This window comes from Sesamum indicum, linkage group LG6 (assembly GCF_026168435.1).
Source record: "Sesamum indicum cultivar Baizhima isolate 11 linkage group LG6, ASM2616843v1, whole genome shotgun sequence".
In the NCBI taxonomy this organism is placed as follows: domain Eukaryota; kingdom Viridiplantae; phylum Streptophyta; class Magnoliopsida; order Lamiales; family Pedaliaceae; genus Sesamum; species Sesamum indicum.
This window is the reverse complement of record NC_142662.1, coordinates 7,102,417-7,116,183: the sequence shown is the minus strand read 5'-3', so window position 1 is coordinate 7,116,183 and position 13,767 is coordinate 7,102,417. Positions and strand designations below refer to the sequence as shown.

Here is a 13,767-nt window from a genome sequence, read left to right as displayed (position 1 = left end):
AGAAAAAACTCCAGTATTAAGTGTATGGTATTTTGTTTAGGTGTAACTCACCATTATTGTTGAATGTTTATTGTACTACGTTATTTTTGTTATGGCATGAAATAATTACTCGTAACGGAGGCCTTCTCACTAAGTTCAAGAAAAAATAATGCAAAAAAAAAAAAAAAAACTCGTTATTGTTGTCACTTTTTTCAATTATTTCAACAAAAAAAAATTATATTTCAATTATGTTACATCTTTTGCATCATTTAATATATATGTATGTGTAGTTTTTTTAAATAAAGCATTTGATATTATTTTTATACAGTCAACATATATCTAATATAATAAAAGACGTATGATTTAAAATAAAAAATTCAATTTGTCATTTTTCCCGTTTTTTTCTTGTTAAGTATTGAGTCAATGTGAATTTTGATGCCCAGAGATCTTTTTCGCCCATTGGGCTGCTACTTCCCTGATCGGTTTGGAGAGCTGCCATTCACTCTATTTATTGGGAGTGGGTTGTGCCTGAAAATGGATCAATTTACTGTAAAAGTTGGTGTAGAAAAGTTTATAATTTTTTTGTTTAAATGAACTTAGTTTAAGTTGTTCAAAATATAGATTACAAACACTTATTTAATTTATTTTTAAGTAAAAAGTTAATAAGCCAGACATGTTTAAGGTTAAAAGTTCTATTAGCAAATACGAGATTATATGAAATATCAACGTAATCATCGAATTATAGATTTTTATTGGAAAAGAAAATAGGCTAAGGTTCTATTAGCACATATGAGATTATAAGTTTGAATAATTCTAAATATATGATTTTTTATTTGGATTTATTATAATTTATGATTTTATTATTTTTGTATTTTAATTGTTTTTGAAGGTCATATTAAATTTGTTTTTTTTTAAATATAACAATATATTTAAAGTAAAAAATATATTATTACAATATTTAGTATACAGTAGAATAATATTTTTAAGTCAGTCTACTGCTTCATGTTGAAAAAAAAACAACATACACATATTGAATTATTGAATATGAGATATTAATGTAAGGAGTCCTGTTAAGAGAAAAAGCGCACATGAGTAGATCTTTCAATCTTTACGAGACCACCACTTTCCTTCGTAACACTAACATACCTATTCCGGCAGACACCCCATTGTTTCCGGCTGGTGGCTACCCTTTTGATCACTCTCTCCCGCCGTACTACTCGCATACACTCCCTCAAATAATTTGACGGAATTGAGGCTTTCAGCGGCAGATGGACCTCCGGCCGAGGCAGAGGCAAACCTTTACTGGGTTCACGATAACCGAGGTCTCCTTTCCAGTATTTTTCTATATTTTTTTGTGCTAATATATTCAACCGCATCTTCCTATGATTTAATGTCTACTCATTTCTAGGGTTCATTTTAATCTTTAAGCCTTTGTTTTTTGTGGGTTTGTGATGGATTACATTACGCGACACTTAATTTTAAATGGATAGTTGCGGTGCGATACGTATATGGGTAAGTGAAGAGAGCCAAGTTTCGAGTCCGCAGTGAGATGTTTACCACCTCGGCTATGAATTAGCTGAAAAGTCCTTGAATTGTGGTGATGTTTCTTAATGTCTATGGATGAGTAGAAGAAATTGACGAGAAATATGGTATTTGTTCTGTATCGAGGTTTTATCTTATACTTTTCCAGTTTAAATGGATGGTTAATAAATTGGTTTTATCATAATTGAATACCTGATTAGTACTTGTTGTTGGTGAACAGTGAATGATTGTGGATCAGACTTAAGTAGGCAAGGAATACAGCTCTTATTGAGTTGTATATATCCATTTCTCCTAGGCAGGGAGAAGGATGTGGTACATGATAATGTAGGCACCAATTGCCTATAGGTTAATTAGTTGATTATAGCTACTTGTAAAATTTGAATCAGCTTGTAGTCTCAATGCTTTATATCAAATTTCACAGAGAAAATTGTCAATTGTGACTTACTGTTTTTAAGACAATTAATACTTAAATGGCTTCAAACCGTGCCACGGTGTTGTTGAAAACATTGGCTAGCTAAATTGTACGATAAATTATGCATTGCTTGAAGAACTCGGACGTTCTAATGAGAAACATGTTTTGTGCCATTGGAGAAATCAGGTTCAAAGAATGGAGCATTTACTTAATGAATTTAAAGAAAAATCTCTGGAGGATGAGTTCTGCAAGAAATTGGCAAGAGTTTTCAAGTGAGTTTTTATCTCTTAAGTGCTTCCTTAGAGCCTGCAAACTTTAGAAGATATGTTGGGTGTAATTTCAATGTTTTGGCATATTTGCAGTCGCTCCAGTGGTCGAGCCGGAAAACCTGTTGTAAAGTGGACTGAGGTTTTATCTTCTGCTTTTTCTTTGAACTGCTACATCATAAGTTGATTGAGTACTTCTGAATGAATCTTTGAGACACATAGTACTCTTTGTATTTTAGATTCAAAGTTGGTTTGAGAAGAATCAACAAGAAGGCCTCTTTAAAGAGACTTCAGTTGATGCAGCCAAGAAGTCACCTGTTGCCCCTGAAGCTCCAACTCAGAGTAAAGCAACTGGAAATCCACGAATGCCTGAGGGTGTGCATGTTAGCTGGTCTATTTTATGTGATGTTGTATGTCATGGGTTCATGTGCTTGTATTCATACTTGAAGCTAGCTTCCTTAACAGATTGCATCATCATTTACTGATATATCTCTACTTGGAAATATCTTTCTCTATTTTATAATTGAAGGCATACGATTCTCTTCTATGCAAGGCACCTGAACTTCTCCACTGTTTTTCATTTGAGACATGGTAATATCGAGCAAATTCTGTGGTGTTATAATTTACTGCTTTCGACTGTTGACTTTTTAATTTTAGAAGCACAACACCTTTTGCGAACTGTTTGCTAAACCATTTATAAACTTTCTAAACAACTTTTACTTTTTTTCAAGTATAAGATTTGTTTTCCAATGATTGATTTGAACCTTGGGAAGTTCCTTCACTTCTGGTGGGTAGAGTACAATAGAAAAGTCATAATCATGACTAACATTTTTCTGATGACAGGCGAGAAGGGTGAAGATCTATCCAGGTTGGAATTTGAAGCGAGATCATCGAAGGATGGTGCATGGTAAGCCTAAGTTTAGCATTTCATTGACGTCTTTGTTCTTTCTACCTTTGAATTTAACTTAACATATGCGGCCCAGGAGTTATCTCAGAACAAAAAATGAATGATCTAGGACTGTAAGTTCTAAAATATTTGGAACTTCCCTCTCCTTTTGCTGAATAACAATTCAACAATCATGGTTCTGTAGAATCTTACTAGTGTAAAATGTTAGTCGTTAAACAAAGAGTTAGGACTGGAGTTCATGAATACAACAGCAACTGAGTGATGAAAAAGAAAGTAACAACATGGTCTTCTGCTGATTGCTTCCATGTAATTGTAAATTATTAATATGCTTATGTGCTAATTTGATTCTTATAATGTTTTTACAGGTATGATGTTGATACATTTCTTTCCCATAGATTTCTCAGTACTGGTGAAATTGTGAGTACTTATATTTTGTTCCTACAGTTTATGATGTAGATATTTCTTCAGATTTATTCATTTGCAATGCTTTAGGTTAATGAAGTAAGTTCTTCAACTAATTATTGAGTCAATGCAAATCATGGTCATGCTCTAATTAATTTAGTAATGATCTGCTAACATTTAAGGACTACAGTTAAAATTGCCGTGTTTATGCATCAATGTGTGACAGATTTAGTACATGGCAGGAAGTTCGTGTAAGATATGTGGGGTTTGGAGCAGAGGAGGATGAATGGGTGAACATAAGGGATTCTGTGAGGGAACGATCTGTTGCTTTGGAGCATTCAGAATGTCGGAAAGTGAAGGTTGGAGATCTAGTAGTTTGCTTCCAGGTATTTTTTCTTCATTAAAATTATAAAATTTGTTAAGCAGAAACTACAAAATCAATCTATGATTGATAAACCAATTCCGTCAAAGGAATGCAAAAATGACTACAAGTGATATAAAATCCATGTGCTCATATGCAGACACTCCATATCTTGCCTCAGTCCCAGTTACTAGTGAATAATTAAAGCTTGACGACGAAGTCATGATAAACTTCGAGAAGTACTGCAACAGAATCCTTAATGTATATTCTTTGACGCAGGAGAGACAAGATCAAGCAAGATACTATGATGCTCATGTTATAGAGATCCAAAGGAGATGGCATGACATAAGAGGTTGCAGATGTCTTTTCTTGATTAGATATGACCATGATAACACAGAGGTGAATGCTTATCCTGTTTTGGATGATAGTTGACTCAAACTTTTGTCTCTGTTTTATATGCTGCAACTTTAATTGTGATAGGAGAAAGTGCGTTTGAGGAGACTATGCTGCCGGCCTAACATAATAGCAAAGTTTGGGGAAAATTAACTGATGTAAGATGTTCTCCTGATCCAGCGGTTAGAGCCTTGGACTGCTGCTTAAACGGGTTCAATATAATTCCCTTCTTATTTTCTTTATAGCCGTTTGATGATGTGATGGTAGATAGAAAGCTATACTTTGTAGTGAGAACTGCCACATGTGTAGAATTTGCATCTGATAGCATCCTATGCTTATAGTCTTCACGTTAATTAGTATTTGCTATACATCCTATGATTGTATTACTATTACATATAGTGACCATCAGAAGTTGCATTGCATGGAATTAACCAACTAGCGGGCTGCAGTTTACTGAAACTCTTTTACTATTGTTTTCTGAAGCTAATGTGTTTATATTGAATTTTGTGAGCTGTTCCGTAGTCTAAGCAGAATTTTTAAAACAAGTTTTTCCCTTTTCAATTGTCATCCTAAATGAGAAATATATATATATATATATATATTTTATTTTGTGATCTATCTATAATTTTCCGAGGAAATTTGCAAGATTTGTGTTTCATCAATTGCATGCATCGTGTTGTTGCTAATATGTGCTACACTCTCGCGAACTAATTTAAGTTATAGGACAAGTTTTAGAACTTAAAACAGAAGATTAGCGATGCTCTTACATGCATAGATTATTTGTTAGGTGAACTCAGATGTATGGTTCAAGGCCTCCCACACCTGACCTATTCATGTTAGGCATATTTGCATAATCAACTGGACGACCTAAAGGCTGGAACTCAAGTACTCTCTTGTTCAAGTATATATATAATTAAATTTTTTTAAGTATAGAGGATCATATTTATTTACTTATTAAGCATATTAAAGATTTTCTATGAAATATAGGATAGAAATTGATTTTGCTTTTAATTTTATGATATAAAAGAAGAGAGAAGAAATGCTATTAGGGTTGCATGGATGGATGCTTTTCTTTCTCCTTTTTCTTCTTCTCTATGTGGAATATAAGAGGAAAGTTCTGGACGGATGAGAATTCTTCCTTTACCACAAATCAAGTTTTCTACCAAAAAAGGTGATATCATAATTCAGCCTAATTTAGTGGAGTATTATGATAATATTTAGATTCAGATTGGTATTTTTAAATCTGAACTAATTATATAACAAGACAGAATCAGGTACTTGTTTAGTTCAACATCGTTTTCTTACTCCGTCAATATTGATAAGAGGTGTATTATCTTCCATTTCACATGAAAATTTATACTTGGTTGCACGTAAAATAGTCCAAAAATCAAGGATATTTATTTAGAGTTTTCCTACAAAATTGACACATGAATAATAAAATTCAAATATTTTGTTATTTGTCACATCTATGAGAAGATGAGTTGAAAAAATGTGCAACTCAATTACTCGCATTGAATTGCTTTATTGAATTTTAATTTCACCAACTCAAAATGCACTTATCAGTTCCAATTTACAACGTTAATAAATGACGACATGTAAGTTTAATTTAATAGCTAATGGTGTAAAATTTTATTTTTCAAGTTTGTAATATGTTATTTACTAAATAATTAAATCCACCCTTTCTCGACCTTTCAACCTCCTATCCACCCCTTTTTTTTTTATAATAAATTCAATTTGTTTGTTATTTGATATATATTTAAACATTAATATTGAAAAAATATGTTCCTAGTTTCAATTTAGAAATACAGTCCAAGGAAACAAAAAACAGATACTTTTCTTCAATTTAATAAATTAAGCTATATATGAATATTCGATCAATTCATCACTATAGTTAAGTATAATAAAATAAATTATAATAAATTTATATAGATTGAATTTGTTTGTTAACTCAGTCGCACACACTGTAAATAGATTTTAAACCCGACATCGAAATATTAAACTCCAAATCATTTGATTTAAATAGCCATATATAGTGGGAATCTGAATTCAGATTTATGTAATTTGAGCTGTAACCATTAAGTTAAGATACTGCTGTTCTATTTTACCTAAAAGAAAAAGAAAAAGAAAAAATTGGAAGAAAAATCAATTTTGCTGCTATCAGAACCAATCGTCTACTGACACGCCACACTTTTGCGCTACTCAACTACAAAATCGCCCGTATAAGATAAATTTTCAAATTTCTTTCTTTTTTTGATAGTACAATACGAAAAGCCAGCTCTCTGGTACTAGGTATTTCTTTCTTTCTCTCACACTAGTTTTTAACCTTTTGGACCCACTGGATTTTCATTTCCCCCCAATTATCAGCCCTAATTTCCTGCCCTTCTATCTACTTCAAACCCTGTATTCAATCCTTTGATCCCGGATTTTGGTATCCACTCTTTCTTCCTTTGTGTTACTAAATTTCAACCGTGCCGCCGCGATCTGGTAGTTGATGAAGTAAAAAGCGGGGCGGTTTACGGCGGAGTTGATGGACGGACATCGCTATGCCTCAACTGCGTTTCCGATGTGACCGACGGAAGCTGAATAGGGAAGAACTAGGAACTGAGAAGGCAACTGTACGAATTGCAAGGAAACGAACCGCAGGGGTGAGCAGTACTTTAACCGACAGCAGGAATAAGGATAAAGGACGTGCGGTGGTTTGTGATGGTGGTGGTGAGACTGTAGGAAGAAGTGCTGTTGCTGCTTTAGGGTGAAACAACTTTATTGAAGAAGGCTGGGTATTATAGCAGAGTAGGGTAGTGTAAAAGCAGAGGTGGCAGAGAAGATGGATGAGTACGATAGTGGTGGGCGCGGCAGCGATAAGGGTTTGGGAGCTGAGGATGAGGGGAGTACTGCTCCCCTTCCTGAAAGGGTTAGTTATATGTATACACATATATCTAATGTGGATTTTTTGTGGAATTTGATTGTGTTTCATTTTGTTTATGTTATAATTTTGATTTTCTTTCTCTTTCTTCTCATTGTACGGAGGGGGGGTTGGGTTGTTAGAATTAGGTGTTTATGTTTGGGTAGAGAAGGTTGTGCCATTTTAGAGATGGACCAGGTGGTGGAATCAAATTCTAATATTTGACTTTTAGGTACTTTGTTATGATATTTGCTCAAAAATTAATCCGAGTTTGATTGTTTCTTTGAAATTTTAATTTTATACATGATTGTTATTTCCTGAAAAGCAATATCTTTTTTTTTATTTTTTTTATTTTCTACACTTATTTTTTAGGGCGTGGAACAATTTATTAAGGGTAAAGGTTATGCATTGTTAATGGCATGCGGTCGGTCTCTGTGCGACATACTGTTAAGTTGTCTTTTGAGGGATTTTATTAATACCTACTGTTTGAGGATTGTAGAGGAAGCTGTAGATGCTTCACTGTAAATGCAGTATTAGGTAGTTCGATGTTTTTTTGGCATTTATTGTGCATTTCCAGCTCATTGCATTTATGATATTCTGTGTTACATTGGGTTATTTAGGGAAGGTTCAAGTTCTTATGGGTTGTTGATGAGAAATTCTTCATTTGGCTTGCTAGTCCAGACATATGGTGTGGAAAAGCATACACAAAAACCCGGTTCTGTATAAGGAAGTCACATCTTACTCATATTTGTGTTTCATTTTATTCTAGGCCGTGCTTAAACTTTGGTTCTGAAAGTATCTGACTGAGATTTGATGGCAGCGTACTCTGTTCTATGAAATTTGAGCATTGTATTAATTAGTATTTGATTTATCTGCAACAGGTCCAGGTTGGAGGTTCTCCTGCTTATCGAATTGAGAGGAAACTGGGGAAAGGAGGATTTGGGCAAGTGTATGTAGGTCGTCGAATAAACCCTCCAAATCCAAATGAACGGAATGGTCCAGGAGCTGTAGAGGTATAACATTCATCTGTTTATGATATGTGCAGCAGGGAGTTAGGCGTACCCATGGGGATATAACCTTCTTTATTTCTTTAGGTTGCATTGAAGTTTGAGCATAGGAGCAGCAAAGGCTGTAACTATGGACCACCTTATGAATGGCAAGTGTACAAGTGAGTGCATTTTCTTTTCACTAGTTTGTTAACATCCTAGATGCTGCTTCTGTCAAAAGATAATGAACTAAAATATTTCTTGTGTGTTTTTGTAGCGCTCTCGGTGGCAGTCATGGTATACCTCGTGTGCATTTCAAGGGACGGCAAAGTGACTATTATATTATGGTACATGATCTCTGTAGCAAACCACTTGTTCAGCACTGTTTGCATATGCTTGTTTTTGCTATGCGCAGCTAACTCTACAATCTTTCAGGTGATGGATATGCTTGGTCCTAGTTTGTGGGATGTCTGGAACAACAATTCCCACACGTTAGTCTCATTTTCTCAAGAAGTTGAATTTACATTCTTAATCCTCATTTCTTGTATAACATCTTGCTTCTAATATCCTAGCATCATTTTTGCAGAATGTCCATAGAAATGGTGGCGTGTATTGCTATTGAAGCCATCTCCATTTTAGAGAAGTTGCACTCTAGAGGGTAATTCTTTAAAAAGTACCTTTTCTGCAATGATTGCTAATTTTGGACATTAAGCACGGATTATACTTGATTTTAGTAGTAATGCTATGACACAAAGAAGTTAAAGTGAAGCTTATAAAAGAAGTTTGTACACCTATGCGTTCACTCTTGTTATTACTGTTGTTGTTGCTGCTGCTACTACTACTATTACTACTATTAGATTTACACAGTTTTGCATTGTACTACTGGTAGTATGGACTATGGAGAGTGATTTGCTCTTATAATGACCAGGCATCTCTGATAAATCCTTTTCCATCTGTTTCTTCTTCTTCTACTTTATGGTTTTGACTTTGGAGCAAGGTGGGACTTGTTTGGTTAAAGGAAATGCGGAAGGATTGGTTTCAGTGTTGGGGCTTTGATTGGCCCATGAGTCGAGGATTCCAATCAAAGATTGGAATGCTTTCTGATTATGGGTTGTTGCTTGGACAGTTAGGTGGAAAATCTTTATCTGATCAAGGGAAATCCTAACTGATTTTCTTCTCCTCATTCTGACTGGTTGAATAATCTTTTCTATGTCAGTTTTGTATTATATGTAGGTAGAACTTTAGAAGTGAGTTCACCTTTACTGCTTTTCCAAAGAACCTTATGCATAACATGTTGCTGCCATTTTACTGTGTTTTGAAGATATGCTATGCAATTAGTTGATTGCTGCGAGTTCTGCAGATATGTGCATGGGGATGTAAAGCCGGAGAATTTTTTGCTTGGTCCACCTGGAACACCTGATGAGAAAAAACTTTTTCTGGTTGATCTTGGATTGGGTAACATACTTGTCATGCTGTAGATGATTTATGTAGAAAAAATTCTCACAATGTAAAATATCACAGTGTGAACCTTATCATTTTTTCTACTTTTTCAATGCAGCCACCCGGTGGCGTGACACTTCTACGGGCCTTCATGTTGATTATGATCAACGACCAGACGTGTTCCGGTAAATATGATTCTCTACTTTTTGTTGCTGCCTGTATTTGTTGGCATTATATTCTGTTTCAACTCACTGTTCTTACAAAGTGAGAATATTGGTGTTGCAGAGGAACTGTCCGCTATGCCAGTGTACATGCTCATCTTGGAAGAACGGGTAGTCGTAGGGATGATTTGGAGTCCCTTGCTTATACTCTCATTTTTCTTCTCCGAGGCCGGCTTCCTTGGCAAGGGTACCAGGTTAGCAATTGTGGGTCTGAAATGCACACTCTATTTATGAAGAATCCTGTTTGATGCTTGTCTGATGATTTATTAGGGTGAGAATAAAGGCTTCCTTGTGTGCAAAAAGAAGATGGCAACTTCTCCAGAAACTCTTTGTTGCTTCTGTCCTGCACCTTTCAGACAGTTTGTCGAGTATGTTGTTAATTTGAAGTTTGATGAGGAGCCTAATTATGCAAAATATATATCTCTCTTTGATGGAATAGTTGGTCCAAATCCAGATATCAGGCCAATTAATACTGAAGGTGCTCAGAAGGTATTTCTTGAATTCCCCAATGCCTGTGTTAGGTTTTCTTGTTGGCTTTGAACTTTATGGATTTGGTTTTCCTCTTACGAGACTTTTGTTTTTTTCCGCATTGTGAAGCTTATATATCAAGTAGGACATAAGAGGGGACGGCTTATGATGGACGATGATGATGATGAGCAACCAACGAAAAAGATTCGCATGGGGATGCCTGCAACACAGTGGATTAGTGTGTATAATGCTCGTAGGCCAATGAAACAAAGGTATCATGATTTAACTCTTTAAATTTCTTAAAGGTTTTTTCAGGAACTATAGACTTCAACCCATATTTGATCTGGTAGATATCACTACAATGTTGCGGATGTGAGACTTCCTCAGCATATTGAGAAAGGAAATGATGATGGCTTATTCATCAGTTGTGTGGCATCTTGTTCAAACCTGTGGGCCCTAATTATGGATGCAGGGACTGGCTTTAGTGATCAAGTTTATGAACTGTCACCTTATTTCCTTCACAAGGTCTAATATTTTTCTGTGCTACCATCCCTTTAGCTGCTAGTATTTTATTTGGTTTAAGTTGTCTACAAAGGTGAAGTTATTACTTTCATTTTATTGACTGTAGGAATGGATTATGGAACAATGGGAGAAGAACTATTACATCAGTGCAATAGCAGGGGCTAACAATGGGAGCTCATTAGTAGTCATGTCTAAGGGTTAGCTTCTCAGTTCAATACGTGACAATATTTTTTATGGCATTTGTGATTCAGCTGATGAATACCTTAAAATTACAGGTACTCAATATCTGCAGCAGTCTTATAAAGTTAGTGAATCTTTTCCATTTAAGTGGATCAACAAGAAATGGAGAGAGGGGTTCTATGTTACAGCTATGGCTACTGCAGGAACTAGATGGGCAATTGTTATGTCTCGTGGAGCTGGGTTTTCTGATCAAGTATGTTATCATGGTCGCTATTTGATTGCTGCCCCTCTTTTACAAGCCCAAATCTTACACAAATGAAATAAAATGATTTGTTTGGCTTCAGGTTGTGGAGTTGGACTTTCTTTATCCCAGCGAAGGTATTCACAGGAGGTGGGATGCTGGCTACCGTATCACATCAACTGCCGCAACATGGGATCAAGCTGCCTTTGTTCTTAGTGTTCCTAGAAGAAAACCTTCAGATGAAACCCAGGAGACACTTCGGACTTCTGCATTTCCCAGTACACATGTCAAGGTTGAGTGTTATATATTTCTTTACTGTTGTTGGCAACTTTTTTCATGCTTGGTCCTTAGAGTTACTTGTTCTTGCAGGAAAAGTGGGCTAAAAATCTTTATATTGCTTCTGTGTGCTACGGGAGAACTGTATCATGAGGCATCATAGTTTTGTCGGGGGTTCCTTGGAGCTTACAGAGGATTGACAGCTCTTAATGGAGTTATAAGCAAATGCCAAACTTTTCTCCACTGGAGAACCAGGATCGCTTTTTTCCTGCTGCCAATCCGACTCATTGTGCCTATTGGAACTTTGATGTATGCTTACTCTTACCATCAACATATAGAATTATATGTAACACCTGTGCACTGGGAGGCAATTGTGTCTAAATGCTTTAGGCAGTTTTAGATCTCCAGTGAGTGTAGTTCACGCACTGCTGAAAACTTGTATAGCATCAAACAATATTTACCTGAAGGTTTAGTGCACAGGCTATATGTTCATTGGTGATGGTATAATGACGCATGCAGTCAGATTTTCCAGTGAAGCTGGATCTTGTCTATTAACGGTCCATCTCTCTTTCAGTCCTTGCCCCTGTTGTGTATTTATATATACTGTAATTTTTACCCATGATTTTGTGAAATAGGAGATTGACCTGGAAGCTGGCATTACTTGGATGCTGAAATGAAGAATTTGTGGTTTATTCATTAATCATTCAATTGGTTGGTTCTATAGCACTTTGGGAATCTGAATTTATAGAGTAAATACTATCATCCATATTAAGTGAATCATTCAATCATGCCTCTTTGTGACCAAATACATATGAAAAATGCAATTTACCCTGTTGTGATTTGAGAAATGAGCAAAAAAACCCTGTGAAAAATAAAATAGCAAATTACACCCTGTGTTTTGGAAAAAGAAGCAAATTACCCCCCCTATCTAAACCATAGATAGGGGAGTAATTTGCTTGATTTTTTGAAACATAGGGGGTAATTTGCTAAGTCTATTTTCATAGGGGGTATTTGCTTATTTCACATATGAATATATCACAGGGGGTTAAATTGCATTTAACCCCATATTTGTAGGGTCTTTTCTACTTGAATGTATCAGTATTAGTAGAATTTCCTGATGTGCTCTCAGTTCTGATCATCTAGCAGATCATAATATGCTGCTGCTTACGCTAATCCGTTCTGAAATGTTGTATTGGCAAATAGAATGAGTTTGGATGTGTATCAATGATTTTCAAGCAGCAGTTTGCTGTGTATTACTTGTCATCCACCTTTTGTTCTATTAACTACCCTATACGCATGTTGGACTTTTCTTGCCTATTTGGCTAGTTTGGGTATTGTGTTATTTTTGCAGTAATTCGACGTTTGAAACTCATACTGCTTCGTTTTGTACTATTAGTTGAATTTTAATGGTAAACAAAGTTAAGTGCATGCCCTTGTTCAAGACAGTTATATTATGGGGATAAAATGTCTCCTCTTGAAGTAGGAAAAAACTTGCATGCTGCTATGTAGCTGATTGAATCTCCTTAACCTCTCACAAACATTGTAGGAGACTGGGAGTTGCTTCAAAGAGCAGAAGCGAGGCTATTGTCATGCCCCCATCCTCAGTTGTAGGAGTTACAGAGAGAATGAATTTTGGTTTGTTTCTCTTAGTTTTCCCATCAATGCACAGTTTGTATTTGACTCTGTTTGCTGGCTTCATCTCATTCTTGCAGTGAATTTATAGAGAACCTGCAAGCCGATTTTTTCTCCTGATGTTGTGTGGAGACAATTGTAGGGAGTAACTACTCTGTTTTCCTGTACTTTCAGGTTAGTCACATGTATGGTATGAAAGTGATTTATTCGTCTACTTTGATTCTTGCCCTGGTTACTTGTATTTTGCTTTCAAGTTTCATCGTTTGTGAATGAGAAGAATTGCTATAATCTTAACTCTAATGTTGTCTGCGTTTCTTGTTCTTGAAGGTAACGGCAGTGAGGATTATTCCTTGGCCAGTTCAAGGAAGTTGTCGCACGTATCCCATGTCCTGGTGTACTCCTGGTTGCGTTGTCTTTTCTCAGGTTGGCTGGAGGGATCTTAATACCCTTCATGCTGGACACCGAGTGGCACCGCAACTTTGCAGGGAGCAATGAATGTAGTGTATATACATCATAATTTAGGTATTTAAAATTTATAGTACTGAGGGTTTGTGCGACATGCAAATGAATATTGGGTGTTAAGGAGCTTCTGATAATCTTTTCAGTCAAAATGATCAAAATCTACAAGAATTAAATA

The 13,767-nt window shown here is 35.7% G+C and overlaps 2 protein-coding genes across 20 annotated transcripts; both read left to right on the top strand.

The window, feature by feature from the left end:
* Positions 1-1,015: 1,015 nt before the first annotated feature.
* LOC105164724 (protein SAWADEE HOMEODOMAIN HOMOLOG 1) lies at positions 1,016-4,732 on the top strand. Of its 3 annotated transcripts, none has more exons than XM_011083459.3 (9): positions 1,016-1,301; positions 2,120-2,205; positions 2,296-2,341; positions 2,439-2,541; positions 3,043-3,106; positions 3,472-3,523; positions 3,751-3,894; positions 4,149-4,268; positions 4,350-4,732. In XM_011083459.3, the coding sequence occupies exons 1-9, from the start codon at positions 1,248-1,250 to the stop codon at positions 4,413-4,415; spliced, it is 735 nt and encodes a 244-aa protein (XP_011081761.1). In that variant the 5' UTR covers positions 1,016-1,247; the 3' UTR covers positions 4,416-4,732. The 3 variants fall into 3 exon arrangements, with proteins under 3 accessions (XP_011081761.1, XP_011081760.1, XP_088737853.1); XM_011083458.3 differs by having other exon boundaries at positions 1,018-1,301; positions 2,439-2,574; XM_088881727.1 differs by lacking the exon at positions 1,016-1,301 and adding an exon at positions 2,729-2,790 and having other exon boundaries at positions 2,439-2,609.
* Positions 4,733-6,497: 1,765 nt separating this feature from the next.
* LOC105164726 (casein kinase 1-like protein HD16) lies at positions 6,498-13,767 on the top strand. 17 transcript variants are annotated; one of them, XM_088881724.1, is made up of 20 exons: positions 6,498-7,173; positions 8,046-8,177; positions 8,259-8,332; positions 8,428-8,497; positions 8,586-8,641; positions 8,737-8,808; positions 9,511-9,605; positions 9,709-9,775; positions 9,876-10,005; positions 10,082-10,300; positions 10,409-10,551; positions 10,630-10,804; positions 10,908-10,998; positions 11,077-11,234; positions 11,326-11,514; positions 11,592-11,807; positions 12,134-12,209; positions 13,045-13,105; positions 13,211-13,304; positions 13,458-13,767. In XM_088881724.1, the coding sequence occupies exons 1-16, from the start codon at positions 7,087-7,089 to the stop codon at positions 11,649-11,651; spliced, it is 1,818 nt and encodes a 605-aa protein (XP_088737850.1). In that variant the 5' UTR covers positions 6,498-7,086; the 3' UTR covers positions 11,652-11,807; positions 12,134-12,209; positions 13,045-13,105; positions 13,211-13,304; positions 13,458-13,767. The 17 variants fall into 17 exon arrangements, with proteins under 17 accessions (XP_088737850.1, XP_088737849.1, XP_011081768.1 ...); XM_088881723.1 differs by having other exon boundaries at positions 11,592-12,055; XM_011083466.2 differs by lacking the exon at positions 12,134-12,209.

Coding starts and splice junctions, on each gene's coding strand:
- LOC105164726 (XM_011083466.2), top strand. CDS start 7,087: ATGGATGAGTACGATAGTGGTGGGCGCGGCAGCGATAAGGGTTTGGGA. Junction 8,498..8,585: donor AAAGTGACTATTATATTATG/GTACATGATCTC, acceptor ACAATCTTTCAG/GTGATGGATATGCTTGGTCC. Junction 11,235..11,325: donor GAGCTGGGTTTTCTGATCAA/GTATGTTATCAT, acceptor GTTTGGCTTCAG/GTTGTGGAGTTGGACTTTCT.
- LOC105164724 (XM_011083458.3), top strand. CDS start 1,248: ATGGACCTCCGGCCGAGGCAGAGGCAAACCTTTACTGGGTTCACGATA. Junction 1,302..2,119: donor CTGGGTTCACGATAACCGAG/GTCTCCTTTCCA, acceptor TGGAGAAATCAG/GTTCAAAGAATGGAGCATTT. Junction 2,206..2,295: donor AAATTGGCAAGAGTTTTCAA/GTGAGTTTTTAT, acceptor GCATATTTGCAG/TCGCTCCAGTGGTCGAGCCG.